This window comes from Tursiops truncatus, chromosome 15, assembly GCF_011762595.2.
Source record: "Tursiops truncatus isolate mTurTru1 chromosome 15, mTurTru1.mat.Y, whole genome shotgun sequence".
NCBI classification, from domain to species: domain Eukaryota; kingdom Metazoa; phylum Chordata; class Mammalia; order Artiodactyla; family Delphinidae; genus Tursiops; species Tursiops truncatus.
This window is the reverse complement of record NC_047048.1, coordinates 34,079,358-34,096,564: the sequence shown is the minus strand read 5'-3', so window position 1 is coordinate 34,096,564 and position 17,207 is coordinate 34,079,358. Positions and strand designations below refer to the sequence as shown.

Below are 17,207 nucleotides of genomic sequence, written 5' to 3'. Positions count from 1 at the left end.
CAGCAGCAGGTGACAGTGGCAAGGCTTCGGGAGGGACCCTTTTCCCTGATGTCAGCATGTGTCCAGGAGAGGAGCAGCTTTCTCTTCAGTCCAGGTGTCAATGCAGAGATTTGGGATCACGACGTGACTGAGGCAGCATTCCCTGGGTCTCCTCTCCATAGAGCAGTGCCTTTCAGAAAGGGACTGGCCTACGGCCCTAGGTTCATAGCTGTGAGAAGACGGCCCTGAGCCAGCACCTGCACAGTGAGTGGTCTGCCTTGCCCTGTCCTGGGACCTTGGCCCTTAGGCACACGTAATGCAGTACTGCTGGGAACCCTCACGGGATCTCTGTTTTGGCCTGCTGCTCTTCTTACTGCTCTAGACCTGTTCCAGAAACGACCTGGGGGCTACATTGCTCAAGGGAGAGCCATTCTTGAGGAAGCCGAGCCTGGGTAGCCCTGGTGGACGGGTCCTGGGTAGATGTAAGGCGGGGAGCTGCCCAGCTGGATGTGCCTGGGACCTGCCGTGCTGAGAGCTTTGGTCCCGTGTCCGCCTCCAGATGTGCCGTGGGTCCCTGGCCCTGTGTCCTGAGGCTGACACGTTCATAGTGACTGCCAGAGGCCAGCTGGGTGCAAGAATGGACTGTAAATCCCCAAGATGGAAATGTTGCTTTCTCAGAGAAAGAAACGGGGGTGCTAAGCCTGTATCAGCAGTTACTCCGTTTTCCTCTGGAGAAGCAGTCAGATGCAGGGACTCATTCCGCAAGCTGGTGGTCACAGAGCCGTCCAGGCGAGAGCTTGTGGCTGCTGAAAGATTGCACTTTCTCTGCTTTCCGGAACACTCTTTCAAACAGAAAATAATTGAAGAGCCATTGAAAACGTGACCATTGATCTGTGGTATTTTCAGCAAAAAAGGGAAAAGCGTTTTCTTGTACCATTTCCTACCTGTTTTTCCGCTGGGTGTTGAAATGCTATCTGAAAAGCATCTATGCTAAAACAGGCTATTTGAATATCTCTCTTTTAGACATTCTTTGCGTTGTAGGATTACACTGAGTGATTGTCAGTGAAAAGCTGTCTGCTTGTTCCAGCTGTGACTTGTATCTGCTTTGCTTTCTTTCCCACGTGGACTCAGAATGCTAGTGCCTTTGAGCTTGTCCTTTTAGGACCTGAGTGTCTTTGATGGTGTGGATGCTCACTGTGCTTTTCAGTCCTCACTATGGAGTCCGGCTCTGCCTGGGGATGACAGCTGTGGCTGAGAACTGGAGTGGCCCGTGTTGCACAGCAGAGCCGCGGTTCTGTGAACACGGTGCTCAGCCAGCAGCTGCCCTCCCAGTGCGCAGCACTCTGCACCACTGCAAGGAGCAGCACACTCAGATAACCTGCCAGCGTGTCCGGCTCCTTTGAGCCTTAGAACATTCAGTGTTCAGGGGCTTTTGCTATTTAAGAAGTGATCCCCTTGAGGTTTGGTTACTGCTGCCTTAAGGGAATCAGAGATCCTGAAAATCTTAGGCTCTGTGTTTGCTTACTCTTTTTCAGATGCTTCTCAGCTTCATGGGAAAGGGCCCAGTGTGCCACGGAAATTGTGACTTTCAAGGGAAAGGCTGGAAGCTGAACGAGTAGGTCTCGGAAGTCGGATAATAACTATGCTCTTTCTGCCATTGATTTTCTTCTGGAGAAGGCGTGAGTGCTAAGTGGAGCGTCTCTTGGCATGTGTGATGTGCCTTCAGTTAGGCGAGCAGCCCCGTGCTTCTCTGGAGGCCCTGACCAGCCTGGTGCTCCAGGCCTCTCGCTCTGTTGCAGACAATCGTCGGAGGGGCAGCGCTAGGCTGGGGAGTGCGCCGGGTCGTGTTCAGAGCTCTGGTGGCGGGGCAGAGCAGGTGGCGCGGCGCACCTGTGCTTCACATCTGCCCGACCCCCTCACATTTGGTCAGAGTACCTCATGGCACCCTACTGGTCGGGGCTCCTTCTGGCCACAGTGGGCTCCCTGGATGGTCACGGTGTCCGTCCATCCTCAGGCTGTGTGCTCAACAGGACAAACCCAGGTAACATCACAGCTGGGAGATGTACCTTGTTCTTTGAAAAATACACCCAATGTGTGCTCATCGTGGGGGCCCGTCTCTCCACTGAACATGACAATGAAGCTCTTTTAGAGAAAAGACCTTTGTAGATTCAACAATTGTGGTAGGATTTTTAAAGACACTTATTTTTGGCTCAGTTTTCATCCTTACCATTAAATGCATTGGATAGAATGGGACTATTCTTCGCAAGTCATGTTGTTCCTAGGAAAACATAATTCCAGTGCCTTTATGGTGGAGCAGAATTAGACACACATCCATTCAGCCCTCTGAGTGGATCTCAGATGAAGACCTTTTTTAAAGATATGTCTGTATTTAAGACATAGTTTGAGTTTTTTATGGTTGCACATCATAATCTGTGCCGTCCTGACTTGAAGGTCATCTGGGCCCACAAATCCCAGGTCCCAGTTCAGCCAGGGCCCCCACTTTGTTTTTCCAGAGTTCATACAGGTGGACTGCAGAGCCCCAGAGCCCTTCTTCATCTCTTCGAGGGCCAAGGATATGAGGGGTTCTAAGTCGCAGGTAGACATTCCAGTTTATTTAAAAACTATTCTCAGGCAGAGCTGCAGGAACAGGCCTCTGTGAAGCATCTGCCATGTAGAAGCAGGCCTGGAGGTCCTGGCTTTCCAGGCAGCAGGGCTATGCATTGACTTCAGGGTGATATGCTGACGAGCTTGGAGAGCACGCCAGAGACAGATTGGGACAGTTACCCGGAGCTCAAGTCATCCCACTGTTCCCACTCACCCAGTGGCTGCTTCACAAAGATTTTTACGGCACTTGCCTGTCCTGTGAAGTCTGAACTGACTGCTCTAGCTAAGTGATTTCTGATACGTTGAGAGTAAACAGCCTCCTCAGAATGTACGCCTGTGTGGAGACACGGGCAGCTCTCTTGGTTCCTGACTCCGAGGTTACAATGCTTGGTAACTCACGATTCACACAGAGTTTGCTTGGTTTCCAGGGGGAGCAAGACCTCTGCCAGCTAGTCGGCCAGGCCTGTGCTCTTTTTTACATAAAAACCAACATGTGTTTCACATTGGGCTAAGTGGATTCCTTATCCCTTTATTATATCTATTTTTTGCAACTTGGGTTTCCAGTTTACAGAGTAGTCTTAGGTAGTAGCAAAAGAGCCAAAGAAGAGATTTGTATTGCTGAGCTCAGAGCCGCGCAGAGGCCGTCCGTGAACGCTGAGCAGCAGGAGAACACCCTGGTTCCCTTCCCTGCAGTGCTCCCTCCTCCCCGAGCACCACTGAGTGTGCGGCTGGAGCAGGATACCCTCATTCTTAGGAATCTAGTGATGCCTCTTGCCTCAGGGAAACGTTTCTTTGATGGGGAGTTTATGAGGTTTCTTTTCCTTGTTGATGCTTTATTTGTGGTAACGAAAGAGTGAATGACTTAAAGAGCCACGGCAAGGCAGGTCTGTTGGCGGAGCGGGCTCGTGGGCCACGGCGCTGCAGGGCTTTTCTTGCCGGCGTTTCTTGGGTGTGAAAGGGCTGTGGCTTTCATGCAGCGACTATGTTGGTGTTGGGGGTGGTGTGGAAATTGTTAATCTTGTATAAAACCACCCAATAAATTGTTTCAAGGTTTCCAAAACATCATTTCTCATTTATTTCCTTTTACCATATTTGCAAGTAATTCTTTCTCCCATAGGAGCTGGTATGTAGGGAATATTCATTTTGGCTAAAAGCCAAGAGGGTGTTGGGGACTAAGCCTCACATGCAAAAGAGGAAGAAACACACCATGATATTAGAATCAAGCCACCAGGTGTTTATTTTTGCACTATAAATAGAGTTCCCTATTACTTCCCATTTTCTTACATAATACGTGAGATACAGAGGACCCGAAATTTGTTTGGTAGAAAATCAACTGTGGAGTTTACTAATGGCAGTGAGATAATAAGCAGGACTAGGCACCGAATCTAAGGCTAACAGCAACACAGTCCACTAGGAAAGTACTTTAATTTCAAAATGTGAAACAGTCCCCGATGGTGCGTTTTCTTGGGACAGTATGGCTTGACAGTTAAGCTTCATTTGAGCACCAGGGTCAGATGCTGTTCTGGTTTCTTTGCGCCTTTTCTGGCATAGAGCCCAGATCCGTCTCCCCAGAAGGCCTCTGATGAAGAGTCGGCTGAGCCAGAATCCCGAGGGGTGTGAATGCAGGTTGCAGGCCTGGGGAGCTGTTGCTTTGCTGAAGCAGGGAGGCCTTTCTGCCCTAGAGTTTCCCGTGCTGGGGTGTGGAGGTCAGTGCTGCATGGAGTGGGCTTGTCCACCCCAGTTGTTGGTCGTCGTGTGCTTTCGCAGTTTTCAGTTGCTTCCAGGTATCACACCTGGAAGGAGTCTGTTTATGGGACTGTGTGGGAAAAGGAGAAAGACGAAGGGCACTGCGGGTTTGAATCATCGGGAGATGAAGCAGGTCACTCACCTGGTTGGATGACGGTTCAGCAGGTGCCTGTCCCGCTTGTGGTTGAGCTGTGCTCTGAGCAGCTGGGGGGACACACGGGGTTCTGCACGGATTAGGAGCTGCACGGGGCCAGGGAGAAAAGATACCAAGGAGAGTACTGGGCAGGAGAGAGCCAGCATCTGCTTCCAGGAAGGTGAAGGTGGGGCCGTGCCTACTTCTCCCCGGACACTAGGACGGCCAGCTCCTGGATGGACATATCCTTGTTGATGTAGCGGTCGTACTGGGCAGGGGTCAGTCTTCCGTTCTGTAGGGCCTCTTCAATGGAGAACTTCTTGCCAGACTTCCTGTCATGGATCACAGAGGACTCCCCGTTGGGACCCTTGACGGAGATTTCCTCCCAGTCGCACTCCTGGCTCCTGAGTTTCACAAACATGTTCCAGTCGATGAGGCCAGCCCGGTGGGCTTCCTCTGGGGACAGCTCGCGGCCCGAGTCGGGGTCGATGACCACGATGGAGCGCCGCAGGTGGTTCTCCCTTTGTTCCCGCTTGATGGCCACAGAGCCCAGGCGTCGCTGCAGCTCGTCGATCTCCAGGTCTTTGTCTCTAGAGAGCTGCCTGAGGTCATCCAGCTCCTGCTCCAGGGACCGGAGGCGGCAGTCGAGCTGCGCCCCAGGGTCTGCCGCCACCGGCATGCTCCTTAGGCCCTGCGTCTCCGCCACCGCCATCTCGATTTCGGACTGGAGCCTGCGGGCCTCGAGCTGCAGGCTCTGCCGCTCCAGCTGCAGTTTGTGGTTCTCTTCCCTCAAGAAATCCAGCTCCTTGGATGACTTGGAGTTACAGAACTCCAGCTCCGACAGCTTGGCCTCCAGCTGGCTCACCTCCGCGTCCAGCTCCCTCTTGCTCTGGCTCTCTGCCTCCAGGCTGCTCTTTAGCTTCTGAATCTCCTGCTCGGTGTCACCTCTCTCCACCTGGATGCTCTTGGAGAGGACCACCTTCTCCTTGACCTCCATCTTCTCTAGGTGCTCCAGCTTTTTCTTCAGGGTCTTGAGCTCATGCTCCAGGACCTGCCGCCGGTGCCGCTCTTCCTCCAGCTGCAGCGCGAGCAGGGTGTGCTCCCGGGCCTGCTGGGGGTCCTGCTGCAGCACCACCTTCTGCTTGAGGGTCACCTTTTCCCGGGCCTCCCCCTCCTCCAGCTGGGCCAGCCGCTGCTTCAGGTGCTGTACCTCCAGCTCGGCCTCCCTGCGTGTCTGCCGCTCGCGCTCCAGCTCCTCCAGCTGGCACTCCAGCTCCGCTCGCCTGCGCTGTAGCTGCTGCAGCTCCCCGCGGAGGCCATCGATCTGCTGCAGCTCCGCGTTGATGCTCTCGGTGAAGGCGTTCACCTCGGCCTGCAGGCCCGGCTCCTCCTCGTACCTGACGACCTCCTGCTGGACCATCTTCTCCTTCACCTGGGAAAGCTCCTCCTCCTTCTGTTTGATTTTTTCCTCCTGGGACGCCCTCTCTATTTCCAGATCCACTTGCTTCTTCTGCTCCTGTGACAGCTGGGCCCTCAGAGACTCCACTTCCTCTTTGGTCTGGGGGTCTTCCTGGAACTGCAGGAGCTCCTGGACCACCTCCTTGGTCTGCACCTGGGGTTTGGCCTCTTTCAGGGACTGGATCTCCTGCTTCAGCTGGTAGATCTCCAGGTCACACCTTTCGATGAGTCTGGTCTTGTCGATGATCTCCTCCCTGAGCCTCTGAAGCTCTTTCTCCATCTCGGGGTCAGTCTTGTACTTGATGATCTCCTTCGTCACTTCCTTGACCTCCACCTGGGGGCCCCGCCTCCGGAGCACCTCCAGCTCGCTCTGGTAGCTCTTCAGCTGCTCCTCGGCCCCCCGGTACTTGCACTCCTGCTCGACCAGCTCCAGGCGGAGGTTGGCCACCTCACTCTCTGCCTTGGGGTCTGGCCGGACGATCTCCCGCACTTTTTCCTGCACGACCACTTTGGCATTTTCCTCCTCCAAGGCCCAGATCTTTCGGAGCAGCCCCGTTTTCTCCCTCTTGTTGGCACGAGCCTTGGCGGCCTCGTCCTCATACTGGCGTTTGAGGTCACCCACCTCCCTCTCGGTTGCCACATCCTTTTCCACCTTGAGCACCTCCTTGATGATGATCTTGCTCTCAGCCATGGCCCGCTCCTTCTCCAGCCTCTTCAGCTTGTCCTGGAGGAAGCTCAGCTCCTCCTCCTGCTTCTCCCTGAGCTGATGCTCCCGTTGCTGGTCCTCCTGCAGCTTCCGGAACTCTGCCTCCAGCTGGGGGTCATTCTGCAGTTTCACCACATCCTTCTCGGTGACCTTCTCCCGCACCTGGTTCTTCTCCTGGGCCAGGGCTGCGATGCGCTGCTGCAGGAGGAGCACCTCTGCCTCCCGGGTGCCCTTCTGCCGCCGCAGCTCCTCCAGCTCCTCCCGCAGCCTCAGGACCTCGTTGGCCTGGGTTTGGTCCGGCTCGATGCGCAGAACCTCCTTGACCATGTACTCCTGCCCGCCATCCCTGGCCTCCTGCTCCAGGGCGCACAGCCGCAGCTGCAGCGCCTCCAGCTCCTTCTGCAGCAGCTGGTTCTTGCACTGCTCCTCCACCAGGGTCTGCTGCGTCTGCCGGAAGCTCTCCTCCAGCGTGGGGTCTGGCACCTTCTTGAGCACCTTCCTCACCACTGCTTCCTGTGGGCTCTGGTTCTGCAGGGTCCGGATCTCCTCCTGGGCGCTCCTGACCTCATTCTCCAGCTGCTGCCTCCGCTCCGCCTCCTCGTCCAGCTCCCTCTGAATCTTCCACGTCTCCTCTACTTCGGAGCCCGGCTTGCCCCTGGGCAGGGCCTCATGGCTCATGCCTGCCTCAGCCTGCTGGGAAGGAGAAGATAGCGCAGGGTTAATGCCGGACTTTGCATGGCCCGACCCCACCTGGCCACCCACCAGAGGTCAGACTGCTTGTCCTGTGGTCCCTAGGGGACCCCCTCAGTGCCGGGTTCACTAGAGTCCTAGGCCTCCTTTTGAAAATGGTAAAACAACTAGTTTAAATGCATCTGGGAAAATATTTTAAAACCACAGAAGAGTCTGAAGCAGAGGCTGTCTGTCACCGCTGGTCCTGTTCGTACAGGATACTGTCACCTTTGAGACACGTATATTTTTGCATGTGACACATATTTATTTTTTCCACACTAACGGTGTTGCCTGTTCTGTTCCCTGCTTGTTGCACTTATGAGAGAATCTGCAGCGGCACAGAGAGTGCTACCTCGTCGTGTGACAGCTTCGTCATTTTCCATTGTGTGGACAGACCCTGGCTCAGTCGCACACCCATTGCTGGTGAATACTGAGTTGCTTCCACTTTCTTAACTATTACAATGTTGTCGTTAACGTTTTGGGCTTTTAAAAATAAGTTACCTTTTTCTGGGTACTCAGCAAATGTTTGAGGGATGGGACATGTAGGTTGGACTCATGTCCACAGGGGCACAGGCGTGGGCTGGCGTCTGCACTGGTGCCACCCAACCCTGTTCGCAGGGGGACATGCCCACTGGTTCACAGACTGTTTCTCTGAGGCACAATGAGTCTTATTTCGCAGCTCTCGGGAAAGTTTTGAGTAGAATGCCTTACTGAGATCCATTACCTGTCTCAGGAGATTCAGAGCAAACTCCAGATTCTGCAGCCTCTGTCTGTTGATGGCATTAACTTCCGTGAACTTGGCAGCAAGAGCCGTTTCCTACAGGAGAGCAGATAGGAGTCAACAGGCTAAGCGAAGGTAAGCTGGATGGTGTTTGCAAAGTCTGGCATTTGGGGAGAGAGGGAACCTTCTTGCCCCTTCCTACCTGGAGTTCTACTACAGTCTCATCTATAGGAGAGAAAACTGGATTTTGAGTCAGAAGCCTAAACCCCCAGCAAGTGACCTTGAGCAGGTCTGTCTCTGAGCCTTAACGTGTTCGTGTATGGAAGGAGCTGATAACATCGGCCCTCTGTGTGTGTGTACTTACTTAGGGGGAGCAGGGGGAGTCCGTGGCTCTGGCTCAGATAAACCCAGCAGGCTGTCTTTCTAGGCATATCCATGTCACCACCCCAGAATAAGTTATCTCCTCTTACTGAACCTGTTGGCACCCAGGAGGGCTCTTGGGCCAGTTTCCCTATTGTGTGTGCGTCTCTGAGGCCTGCATGCCGTGCTCTCTGGAGCGAGGGAACCCTGAGAAGGCCTGGCCTGCAGAGCTCACCTCTTCCCTCACTTTGGTGGCAGGGGACTGGAGCCTGGCCCTCTTGCTCATGTGGCTGCTTCTTCCATTCTCCAAGTCAAGGAGGGACCTGAGTTTCTCTGCTTCCAACTCGTAGTCCTGCGTGAGACAGACGTGGCAGAGGGCAGACAAGAGCAGGTGAGACCAAAATGTTCTTGTGCCCCTTCCAGCTGACTGCAAAGGTCTTCTGCTCAGCCACACCCTGTTCTGCCTGCCAGGAGATTTTGATAACCATAGATCCATCAGTGGTACGTACCTACGTCCCTGAATAACATGTGCGACGAGAAAAAGTAGGCCCACAATCCCCCTCCGTCCCCAGAGCATGCTCCTTCCAGGCCTTCCCTGGCCTAGAGACTACGGCATTCTGCTTTCTTCATTGAACTCTGTACCATTAGAGTTATGGCTTTTCTCATGTTGCCTCCTCCTAATTCTCCTGTGGATCAGTTTGATGACTTTAACATCCATTGTGTGGTCAGGTGATAATTTACTAGCTGTTCCTCTGCTGTTGGACATTTAGGTTATTTCTAGTTTGTCTGTTTTGCTATTGTAAATAATTCTGTTGTACAATGATTTTGTTAATCCCACATTATTATTATTTCATATTATTTCCTTTAGGATAAATTCCCCCAGTTCCTGCTTTATAGTAGAAAATCCTTTTCTGGTATTCGATGCCCAGTACCATCTTGTTTCCCAAAGGCCTGTGCCGGTTTGCGTGGCCGCCAGCAGTGCCTGAGGACACCCCGCCAGACCAGCTGGTGGGAAGAGGCCCTGCTGCTTTACACTCTGGGCAGGGTGTCACGTCTCACCTTGACAGCTTGCTGGTACTGCTGGGAGTGGGTGTAGACTTTCTGTACTTCCTCTTCCCTTCTTGCTATCTCATCTAGCAGGTTCTGTAAAACAACAGAGACTTTGAAAACCAAAAATTAAAAAAAAAAATCCAAAACCTAGATAGAGTAGCTGGATTCCTTGGAGTCTGGAATTCTTCCATAGCACAAAGTATAAGGAATGGCTTCCCTGTTTACATTTGTTTGTTACAAAAGGCAATTCTAAGGCCCTGTGAAGAAGGGCCAAGAAGATAATCATCTTTGGCAGGAAAGTTGTGTTTACTGAGTGCATCGAAATGTCAGGCACTGTTCTAGTATCTTTCTTAGATTATCTCACTGAATCTCCCAACATCCTGTGAGGTAGGCACCGTCCTCACCTCCTGTTTATGAACGGGGAAACCCAGGCACAGTGCTGCGCAGTGACTGGCCCGTGGGCACATGGCTAATGGGGATGGGAGCAGGATTTGAGACCAGGCTGTTGGGCTTCCTGTTCCTCGTCCTTCACCCCAAGGCCCTGCTGCCTTCTGGGGAGCCAGCACTCTGGGCTTTGGAAATGGGTTTTTCCCCGAGGGCTCCCCCGTGTCCCTGTAGCTATTTGCTTATTTAGCTGGCTTGCACGGAGTGTCCACTCTGGGCCAGGCCCTGTGCTGGGCACTGAGGACGGAGAGGTGAGGGAGACCCCGTCCTTGTTGTCAGAGACTCGGGTGCTGGGAGCCCGCCTGGCCAGGACCGCTGCCAGGCCCCCGTCCATGAAGGGGCTTGCTAACCTCAGACCCGCCTTGTGACCATCCTCCTGTGAACGCGGAAGTGGCCTTCTCACCTTCTGGTTGTTCAGTTTGGTCTCCATCTGGCCGAGGCCGTCTGTCTCCTGGGGCTCGTAGCTGGGGATGTGGGACAGGAACTGCAGCAGGCGGTCGCGGCCACTATAGAAGGCGTCGTGAGCAGCCCGGGTGCTCTGCAGGCTCTGGACCCTGTGGGGCAAAGCCCGTCAGGCCTTTGAGCTCTCAGGTCTCACTGAGAGCTGCCTGCCGTCCCTTTTTAAAGAGGTCATCAAAAGTAATTTAACTGGAAATAACCTAAACGTTCACCAGGAAGGGAGTAGTTAGATAAATTATGGAATATTGTGTTGGAATACTGTGAGGCCTCTGTAAAGCGCAGGAAGGCCCGCCTGTGTGGACTCACAGGGATGCCCACTGTGAATTCTAGGACCTAAATAACTCATGGATCCAAGGGGAAATCACAAGGGAGGTGAGGAAATCTTTTGAACTCACTGAAAATAAAAACATCAAAATTTGTGGGACACAACAAAAGCAGTGCTTAGTGGGAAGTATGTAGTTTTAAATGCTTAGATAAGAAAAAAAAGAAAGCTTTCAAATCAACAATCTAAGCTTCTACCTTAAGAAAGAAAAAGAAGAGCAAATTGGACTTAATGTAAGCAGCAGTAGGAAATAATAATGAGCAGATGTCAGTGAAACAGGAAACAGGAAAACAGGAGAAAGATCACTGCAACCAAAGCTGGTTCATTGAAACCATCAATAACGTGATAAACCTCAAACATAATGATTAGGGGGACAAGAAGAATAAACAGATACAACAGAAGAAAATACAACATCAAGAATGAGAGAGAGGACATTCCCTCAGATCCTGCAGATAGTCAAGGATAAGAGAATATTATGAACAATTTTATGCCAATAAACTCAACAACTTGATGAGATGGACAATGTGTCCTTGAAAGACACAAACTTCTGAAGTTGCTCAAGCATTAGATGACCCAAATGGTCCAATATCTATTAAAGAGGTTGAATTTGTAGTTAAAAAACCCTCTTACACACAAAAAAACAAACTGCAGGCCCAGATGGCTTCAGTGGTGAATTCTTCCAAGCATTTAAGGAATTAATACCCAGTCTACACAAACTCTTCCAGAAAACAGAAGAGGGGGGAACACTTACTGACTCATCAGGCTGGGAAAATATACGACAGGGAAAATAGCAAGACACACTGTATGTGGTGTGTTGTCATTCGTACATTAATTACCTACCCCAGCTCATACAGAATGTTTTTGGAAGGACACACAAGAAACTGGTAGCAGTGCTGATCTTGGGGGAAGGGTTTGGTCATTATAATCCCTTTGTGTATTTTATCTTGTATATATACTGTTTTCAGAAAGAGGAAATTATTTAGAAATCAAACAGCCTTCACTGCTGTCTGCAGAAATCCCACTTTGGTGCCTTAAGGCAGACTAAGCCAAGGGCCCCCGCGGTCCCCTCACCTGAGCTCCACCTGCTGGCAGAGGTTGTCAAAGCGCTGGCGCAGCTTGTGCACCTCAGCCTCCTGGCGCTCCAGGTCCGGGCAGTGCTCCTGGAAGCGGCTGGCCAGCGAGCCAGAGCACTGCTTGGCGGCCTGCAGATTCTGCTCCACCTCGCTGAGGAGGGCCTGCCGGGCCTGCAGCTCGGAGGCCATGGCCTGCCGGGGCAGAGGCAGATGGCAGGTGCTGTGGCCAGAGCTCTAGGGCCCGGGATGGTGCTACCCAGAGCTCTTGCGGCTGCCTGCTTTTAGCGGGTGGCAGGCCTGGACCTGGGCGGGGACCGGTGGTTTGCCTCTTGAGTTTCTCCTCAAACCCGTGGTCATTTCTGCAGTTTCCATTTTGTTACAATGACCAATACTCTGGGAAAACTAGCTTCTAAAACCCTGCGGCACACGGCACGTGCCTGTGACCCCGTGCCTGGGACTGGAGTGGCCTTCGTGAAGGCTCTGGTCTCTGAGCCTGTTTCCTGGGCTCTGAGGTGAGGCCCTCACCACAAGGGCAAGGGTTTTGTGAGGTGGTTTGTGAATAAGGGGCCTCCCACGGGCTCACAGACCCCAATGCTTAGAGCGGGCCCAGCGGCAATGGTGAAGAGGGCAGATGCTGGGCTGGGGCAGAGGCTCCTGTGCTCAGCTGATGCGCCGTGCAGGCATGTGGGTCCAGGTGACCAGATCTGCTTGTCCAGAGACACTGGGAATCTGGGGGGATTATGTGGACATTCGATTTTAAGATACCAGCACCTGATTTCCACAGGCCACAGAAACCCCGTGTGCAGCTGGGACTCCAAACCTGGAGAGAGTTGCTGCCCTGGGCCTCGGGCCCCTCGACTGTCCACAGGTGGGGTGGCAGGGGTGCCTGGAGCCCATGCCCAACTCAGAGAAAGGCTCCTGAAGCCCAGGGTCCCCAGACTCACCGCCAGCTCCTGCCTCTTGCTGTCCAGGGCATGGCCACTCTTGGGCACTGTGTCCTCCTGGGCCAGCTGGTTTTCGTATGAGGCCAGCACCTCCCGGCCCTGCTGCAGGCTCTTCTCCAGGCGGTTGGCGATGTCAACCCTGAGGACATGAGTCAGGAGTTGGGGGGCGGTGCTGGACCTTGACCCCGCCCGGCCTCCCCACTGCCCACCTGCACCCACTTCTCCTGGGCCGCGTCCAGCAGCTGCACCAGGCGCTCGTATCTGCGCTGGGTGTCCTCCACCCGCGTCCTCAGCAGGGCCGCACTGCCACTGTCCGGGAGGGCCTGCATGAATGCCTCGCCCTCGGCCGTGCTGCTCGCCTTCTCGGGCTCGATGCGCAGCAGCTCGTTGGTGATGTTCTGTGGGGACCAGAGCCCCTCACGTTGACCACAGCCGGCAGCCACCCCCACACAGGGATGTCCTCCCCGGGGGGCCTGACTGGGGATCTGGGACGCTGGCCTAGGAGTCCGTGTTTGTAATGAGCATCCCTGGGAATTCTGACACAGTGGATGGTGACTCACGAGTGATGAATATTAATAGGTTCCTGTTCCCACTACTTCACACGGCTTTACTCATCTTTGGGGACAACTCCAATGAGGTGGGTACGACTCCAAGCAGCTTAGGAGGGGACATGGTGGGGCCTAGCCCCAACCCTACCCCTGTATCAGGCGTCCTCTGGCCTTGGCTCGGCCCCAACCAGACCAGCCCTGGTGTGAGCCCCGTCACGGGCCATGGCACTTCTCTGAGCCCCGTTCCTCTCCTGTAAACCGGGAACGGTGACGCCCATCGTGGAGGGCGCCGAGGACCCGGGAAGCTGTGTGTGTGTGTAAAAGAAGTGAGGAGTAGATGGTGTTCATGCGGCTCATCTTACCCCATCCTGTCGAGGCCCCCTGAGTGGGGATCAGCCCATTTTACTGAAGACACTGAGGTTTGGGCTTGAATGGTGTCTGTGGTCAAGGCGAGTGAGCTGGCCCTGTTGCCCCAGAGCCCGTGTGCTGCCGGGCACCGCGGCCTCTCACTCAGCTCAGTGCTGATCTGCTCAGATTGCAGTCCTGCTGTTGTCAGCTCTGCCACGAGCCCTTTTTCCTAGGGGTGTGTCTTGGGGGCACCAGGCCTCAGGCACCTCCTCAATCTTTGGCCTAGAGCAGCCCCCCTCCCCACGACTCACGACTTCCTGTTACACGTGGCAAGTGGTCCCTTTTGAGCGCCAAGACACCCCATGGGGATAAGACCTTGAGCAGGGGCCCCGGGGAGCCAGTGGGCCAGCCTCTGCCCCCAACCTGGGGTACCTTGAGGTCCTTGGCCCGCTCAGCACTGTCCTGCACGGCCCGGCCCTGCTCCAGCGGCGGCCGCAGGATCCCTGTGATGGCCTTCTCCTGCCGGTCCAGGTCGCTGGCCACCTTGTCCAAGCCGGCCAGCAGCTGCCGGCCCTGCAGGTCAGAGACATCTGCCGGAGGGAAATCAGAGTCGGGTGGCAGTGGGGATCGTGAGGCCCAGGGAGGGGGCGTAGGAGGGCCAGCCTCCCCACCTCCACTGTCCCATCTGCAGCACAGACCCTGGGCCCAGCCCTGCCTCCCTGTCCCCCCAGAGCCTCAGGCAGCGTCTGGTACCCACCTCCAGAGTTCTCTGCCTTCAGCACCTCATGCCGCTGCTGGAGCGCCCTTCTGCTCCCAGCTGCCTTCTGCCGCAGGGTCTGGTACTGGCTGCCCAGGCTGTGACAGCAAAAATGGGCTGGGGACCTGGGGCAGCCCACTGCCCCTACTGCCCACTGACACAGGACCCTGGACTCTGGCTGGACAGACAGCCTCGAGGAGTCGGAAAGCTCATCAAAATGCTTTGAAAAGTTAACACGACACACGTAGAAAGGATTTGCTGAAACGCTGGTCTTTCTTTGCTCTTGGGTTCAACGGACCCCTTCTTTCCCTCCTTCCTTTCTTTGTCTCTCTTATCTTGGGCTTCCCTGGTGGCACAGTGGTTAAGAATCTGCCTGCCAATGCAGGGGACACGGGTTCGATCCTTTGCCTGGGAAGATCCCACATGCTGCGGAGCAACTAAGCCCGTGCGCCACAACTACTGAGCCTGCACTCTAGAGCCCACGAGCCACAACTATTGAGCCCATGTGCCACAACTCCTGAAGCCCGCGGGTCTAGAGCCCGTGCTCTGCAACAAGAGAAGCCACGACGACAAGAAGCCCACGCACCACAACAAAGAGTAGCCCCCACTCGCCGCAACTAGAGAAAGCCTGCGCACAGCAACAAAGACCTAATACAGCCAAAAATAAAAGCAAATAAATAAATTTATAAAATAATCTTGTTTGCTCATTTGTTTTCCCCACCAAGATGTTACCCCTGAGGAAGCAGTACACAGTAGGTGCTCAATACATATTTGCTGAATGAATAAATTAAGGAATTCCTTGAATCACTCATTCAACAAAGAGTTCTTGGGTACTTGCTTTGTACCAGGTACTGAACAAGGCCCTGAAAATAGTAAGTCTCAAGGAGCCTCTGCCCAATGAGACTGACACAGACACAAAGCACCCTAATGAGAGCAGCACGAGCAGTGGGAGAAGGTGCTTGAGAAAGAGGCGGCAGCCCTTTTCCTGGAGCCAGGGTGGAGGATGAGGGGGCAATCAGGGAAGGCTTCACAGAAGAGGTGACCCCCAGGCTGGGTCTTCAAACCAAGAGGCCTGAGCCAACAGGTGGTGGGTTGGTGTGCAGGTAGAGGGAGCAGTATGTGCAAAGGCCCAGAGGCCCTTGCAGAAAAACCACTCCCTGATGTGTGCCCAGAGCCAGAGGTTCACACACAAGTCAGCTCAGCCAACAGGATCTGCTGCTGTCCCACTTGAGCCACCAAGGGGTGCAGGTGTGGGGATGTTAGTGGCATCCTGAGGTTGAGTTGGGGTGCCCAGGGCTGTGAACGTGGCCTGAGGGGCCCAGGGGGTGCGGCCAGTCCACGCTGGCTCCTTCCTTTACCCCTGTACCTGTCGGCCAGAGCCAGGGCCTCGGGGTCGGTGGGAGGGATCATGAAGCAGACAGCTGGGGCAGTCAGCTCATTCCCTGCGCTGTCCGTGAGGTCCCAGCTCTCCCCGTTGTTCCTCTGCAGGGTGTAGCTGTAGCCCCGAGAGATTAGGCCCTGGTGGGGACAGGCCAGTCAGAACACATGGAGAGACCTGCCCCCCTGGTGGCCAGGAGCCCAGTCACCATCTCAGCCCCACCCCTAACTCTGGGACCTGGGGAGTCTTAGCCTGTTTCTCAGATCCTCCCCAAGAGGTTCCATCATAGAGAGTTGAGAGGGGCCAGCACCAAGAGAACATGTGCTGGGTCTGCCGGCCTAGCACCCACCTGGATTTCCCTTTGGGGAGCCCCTGTGCAGTCCCAGCCCATGTGTTCTCGTCCCTCCATTCCCTGACTTCTGGGGGTGGACATGTGACTCAGGTCCGGCCAATGAGAGAATGGCATCCCTGGCCACAGTGATTGGTTTAGGCTGGACACATGACTCAGAGCAGGCCAATGAGAACCTTCCCTGGGACTTCTGCTGGAATGACTGGGGCCACTAAGCTGGTAGGACAGAAAAGGCCAGGGCAGCAGGTGGGGTGATGCAGGGGCATTGGCAGAGAGGACCCCATGATGGAGATAAACACAGGCTCCTGAAATATTTGAGATCCTGCATCCAGCCATGTCACTCCTAAGGCCTTTCAGTGACATAAGAGGAGGCAGATCTGGGCCCAGCTTGCCTGGGGCACCTGGAGCACCAGGCAGGGGCTCACCTGGTCACTCTCAAAGTCACAGAGTGCCTCCACGGGGATGGGCTTGAATGGTGTCTCCCGGCGGTACCTGAGGGGTACCACCTGCTGCCCTCGCTTCTGCAGGCCCCGCACCTCGTGCTCGTACTTGTCCAGAGCCTTCTCCTGGTCCTAAACATGGGGGGGAGTGCCCAGGTGAGATCACGCAGCCTTCCCTGGTCAGCAGGCAAGGAGCTGGGGAGGGGCCTGCTCAGGCATCACTCACGTCCAGCTCCCGCAGCATCAACTCAATCTGGTATTGGTCTTTGAAGTCGGGACTGTATTTCTGGTTCAGGTCTGAGTCCACCTTGCGCAGCAGCTCCTGGGCATCCTTCACGTCTTTGTGGAACTAGAGGAGACCGGGGGGCCCTGTCACGGACAGGACAGTGCTAGGACACCTGGGGCTAATCCTGGCTGTGACTTTAAGCCCATTCCCAGGTAGGGCTGGGCCTCCCACTCACCCTGAATCCATGGGCTCTGCCACCTGGGGACACCCACAACCCTCCCCAGCCCAGCTTCCTGGGGGGCTTCACAGGGAGAAACCAGGTCCCTTCCCACCAATCCATGCAATGCCACCTCTATGACATATTGTTTTCATGTGTATACACCAGTAAGCTTAGGGTTCTTCTCTATTCCACTCTTCTCTTTGTGCTAGGGAC

At 54.6% G+C, this 17,207-nt stretch overlaps 2 protein-coding genes across 6 annotated transcripts in view; one reads left to right on the top strand and one right to left on the bottom strand.

The window, feature by feature from the left end:
* Nucleotides 1–3,643, top strand: part of UBN1 (ubinuclein 1) — a 36,989-nt gene extending 33,346 nt beyond the window's left edge. For all 3 annotated transcript variants that reach the window (XM_073792354.1, XM_073792352.1, XM_004332078.4), the window contains one exon: nt 1,515–3,643. In XM_073792354.1, the coding sequence (XP_073648455.1) occupies nt 1,515–1,564 (50 nt within the window). In that variant the 3' untranslated portion in view covers nt 1,565–3,643. The remainder of the gene's footprint in view (nt 1–1,514) is intronic.
* A 153-nt stretch (nt 3,644–3,796) lies between these two features.
* PPL (periplakin) overlaps nt 3,797–17,207 on the bottom strand; it is a 47,036-nt gene continuing 33,625 nt past the window's right edge. For all 3 annotated transcript variants that reach the window (XM_033840196.1, XM_033840195.2, XM_073792351.1), the window contains 13 exons: nt 16,775–16,897; nt 16,534–16,680; nt 15,748–15,899; nt 14,382–14,479; nt 14,057–14,214; nt 12,948–13,126; nt 12,729–12,867; nt 11,783–11,976; nt 10,334–10,484; nt 9,496–9,579; nt 8,672–8,788; nt 8,080–8,172; nt 3,797–7,319 (listed from right to left, as the gene is read on the bottom strand). In XM_033840196.1, coding sequence (XP_033696087.1) covers nt 4,662–7,319; nt 8,080–8,172; nt 8,672–8,788; nt 9,496–9,579; nt 10,334–10,484; nt 11,783–11,976; nt 12,729–12,867; nt 12,948–13,126; nt 14,057–14,214; nt 14,382–14,479; nt 15,748–15,899; nt 16,534–16,680; nt 16,775–16,897 — 4,293 coding nt within the window. In that variant the 3' untranslated portion in view covers nt 3,797–4,661. The remainder of the gene's footprint in view (nt 7,320–8,079; nt 8,173–8,671; nt 8,789–9,495; nt 9,580–10,333; nt 10,485–11,782; nt 11,977–12,728; nt 12,868–12,947; nt 13,127–14,056; nt 14,215–14,381; nt 14,480–15,747; nt 15,900–16,533; nt 16,681–16,774; nt 16,898–17,207) is intronic.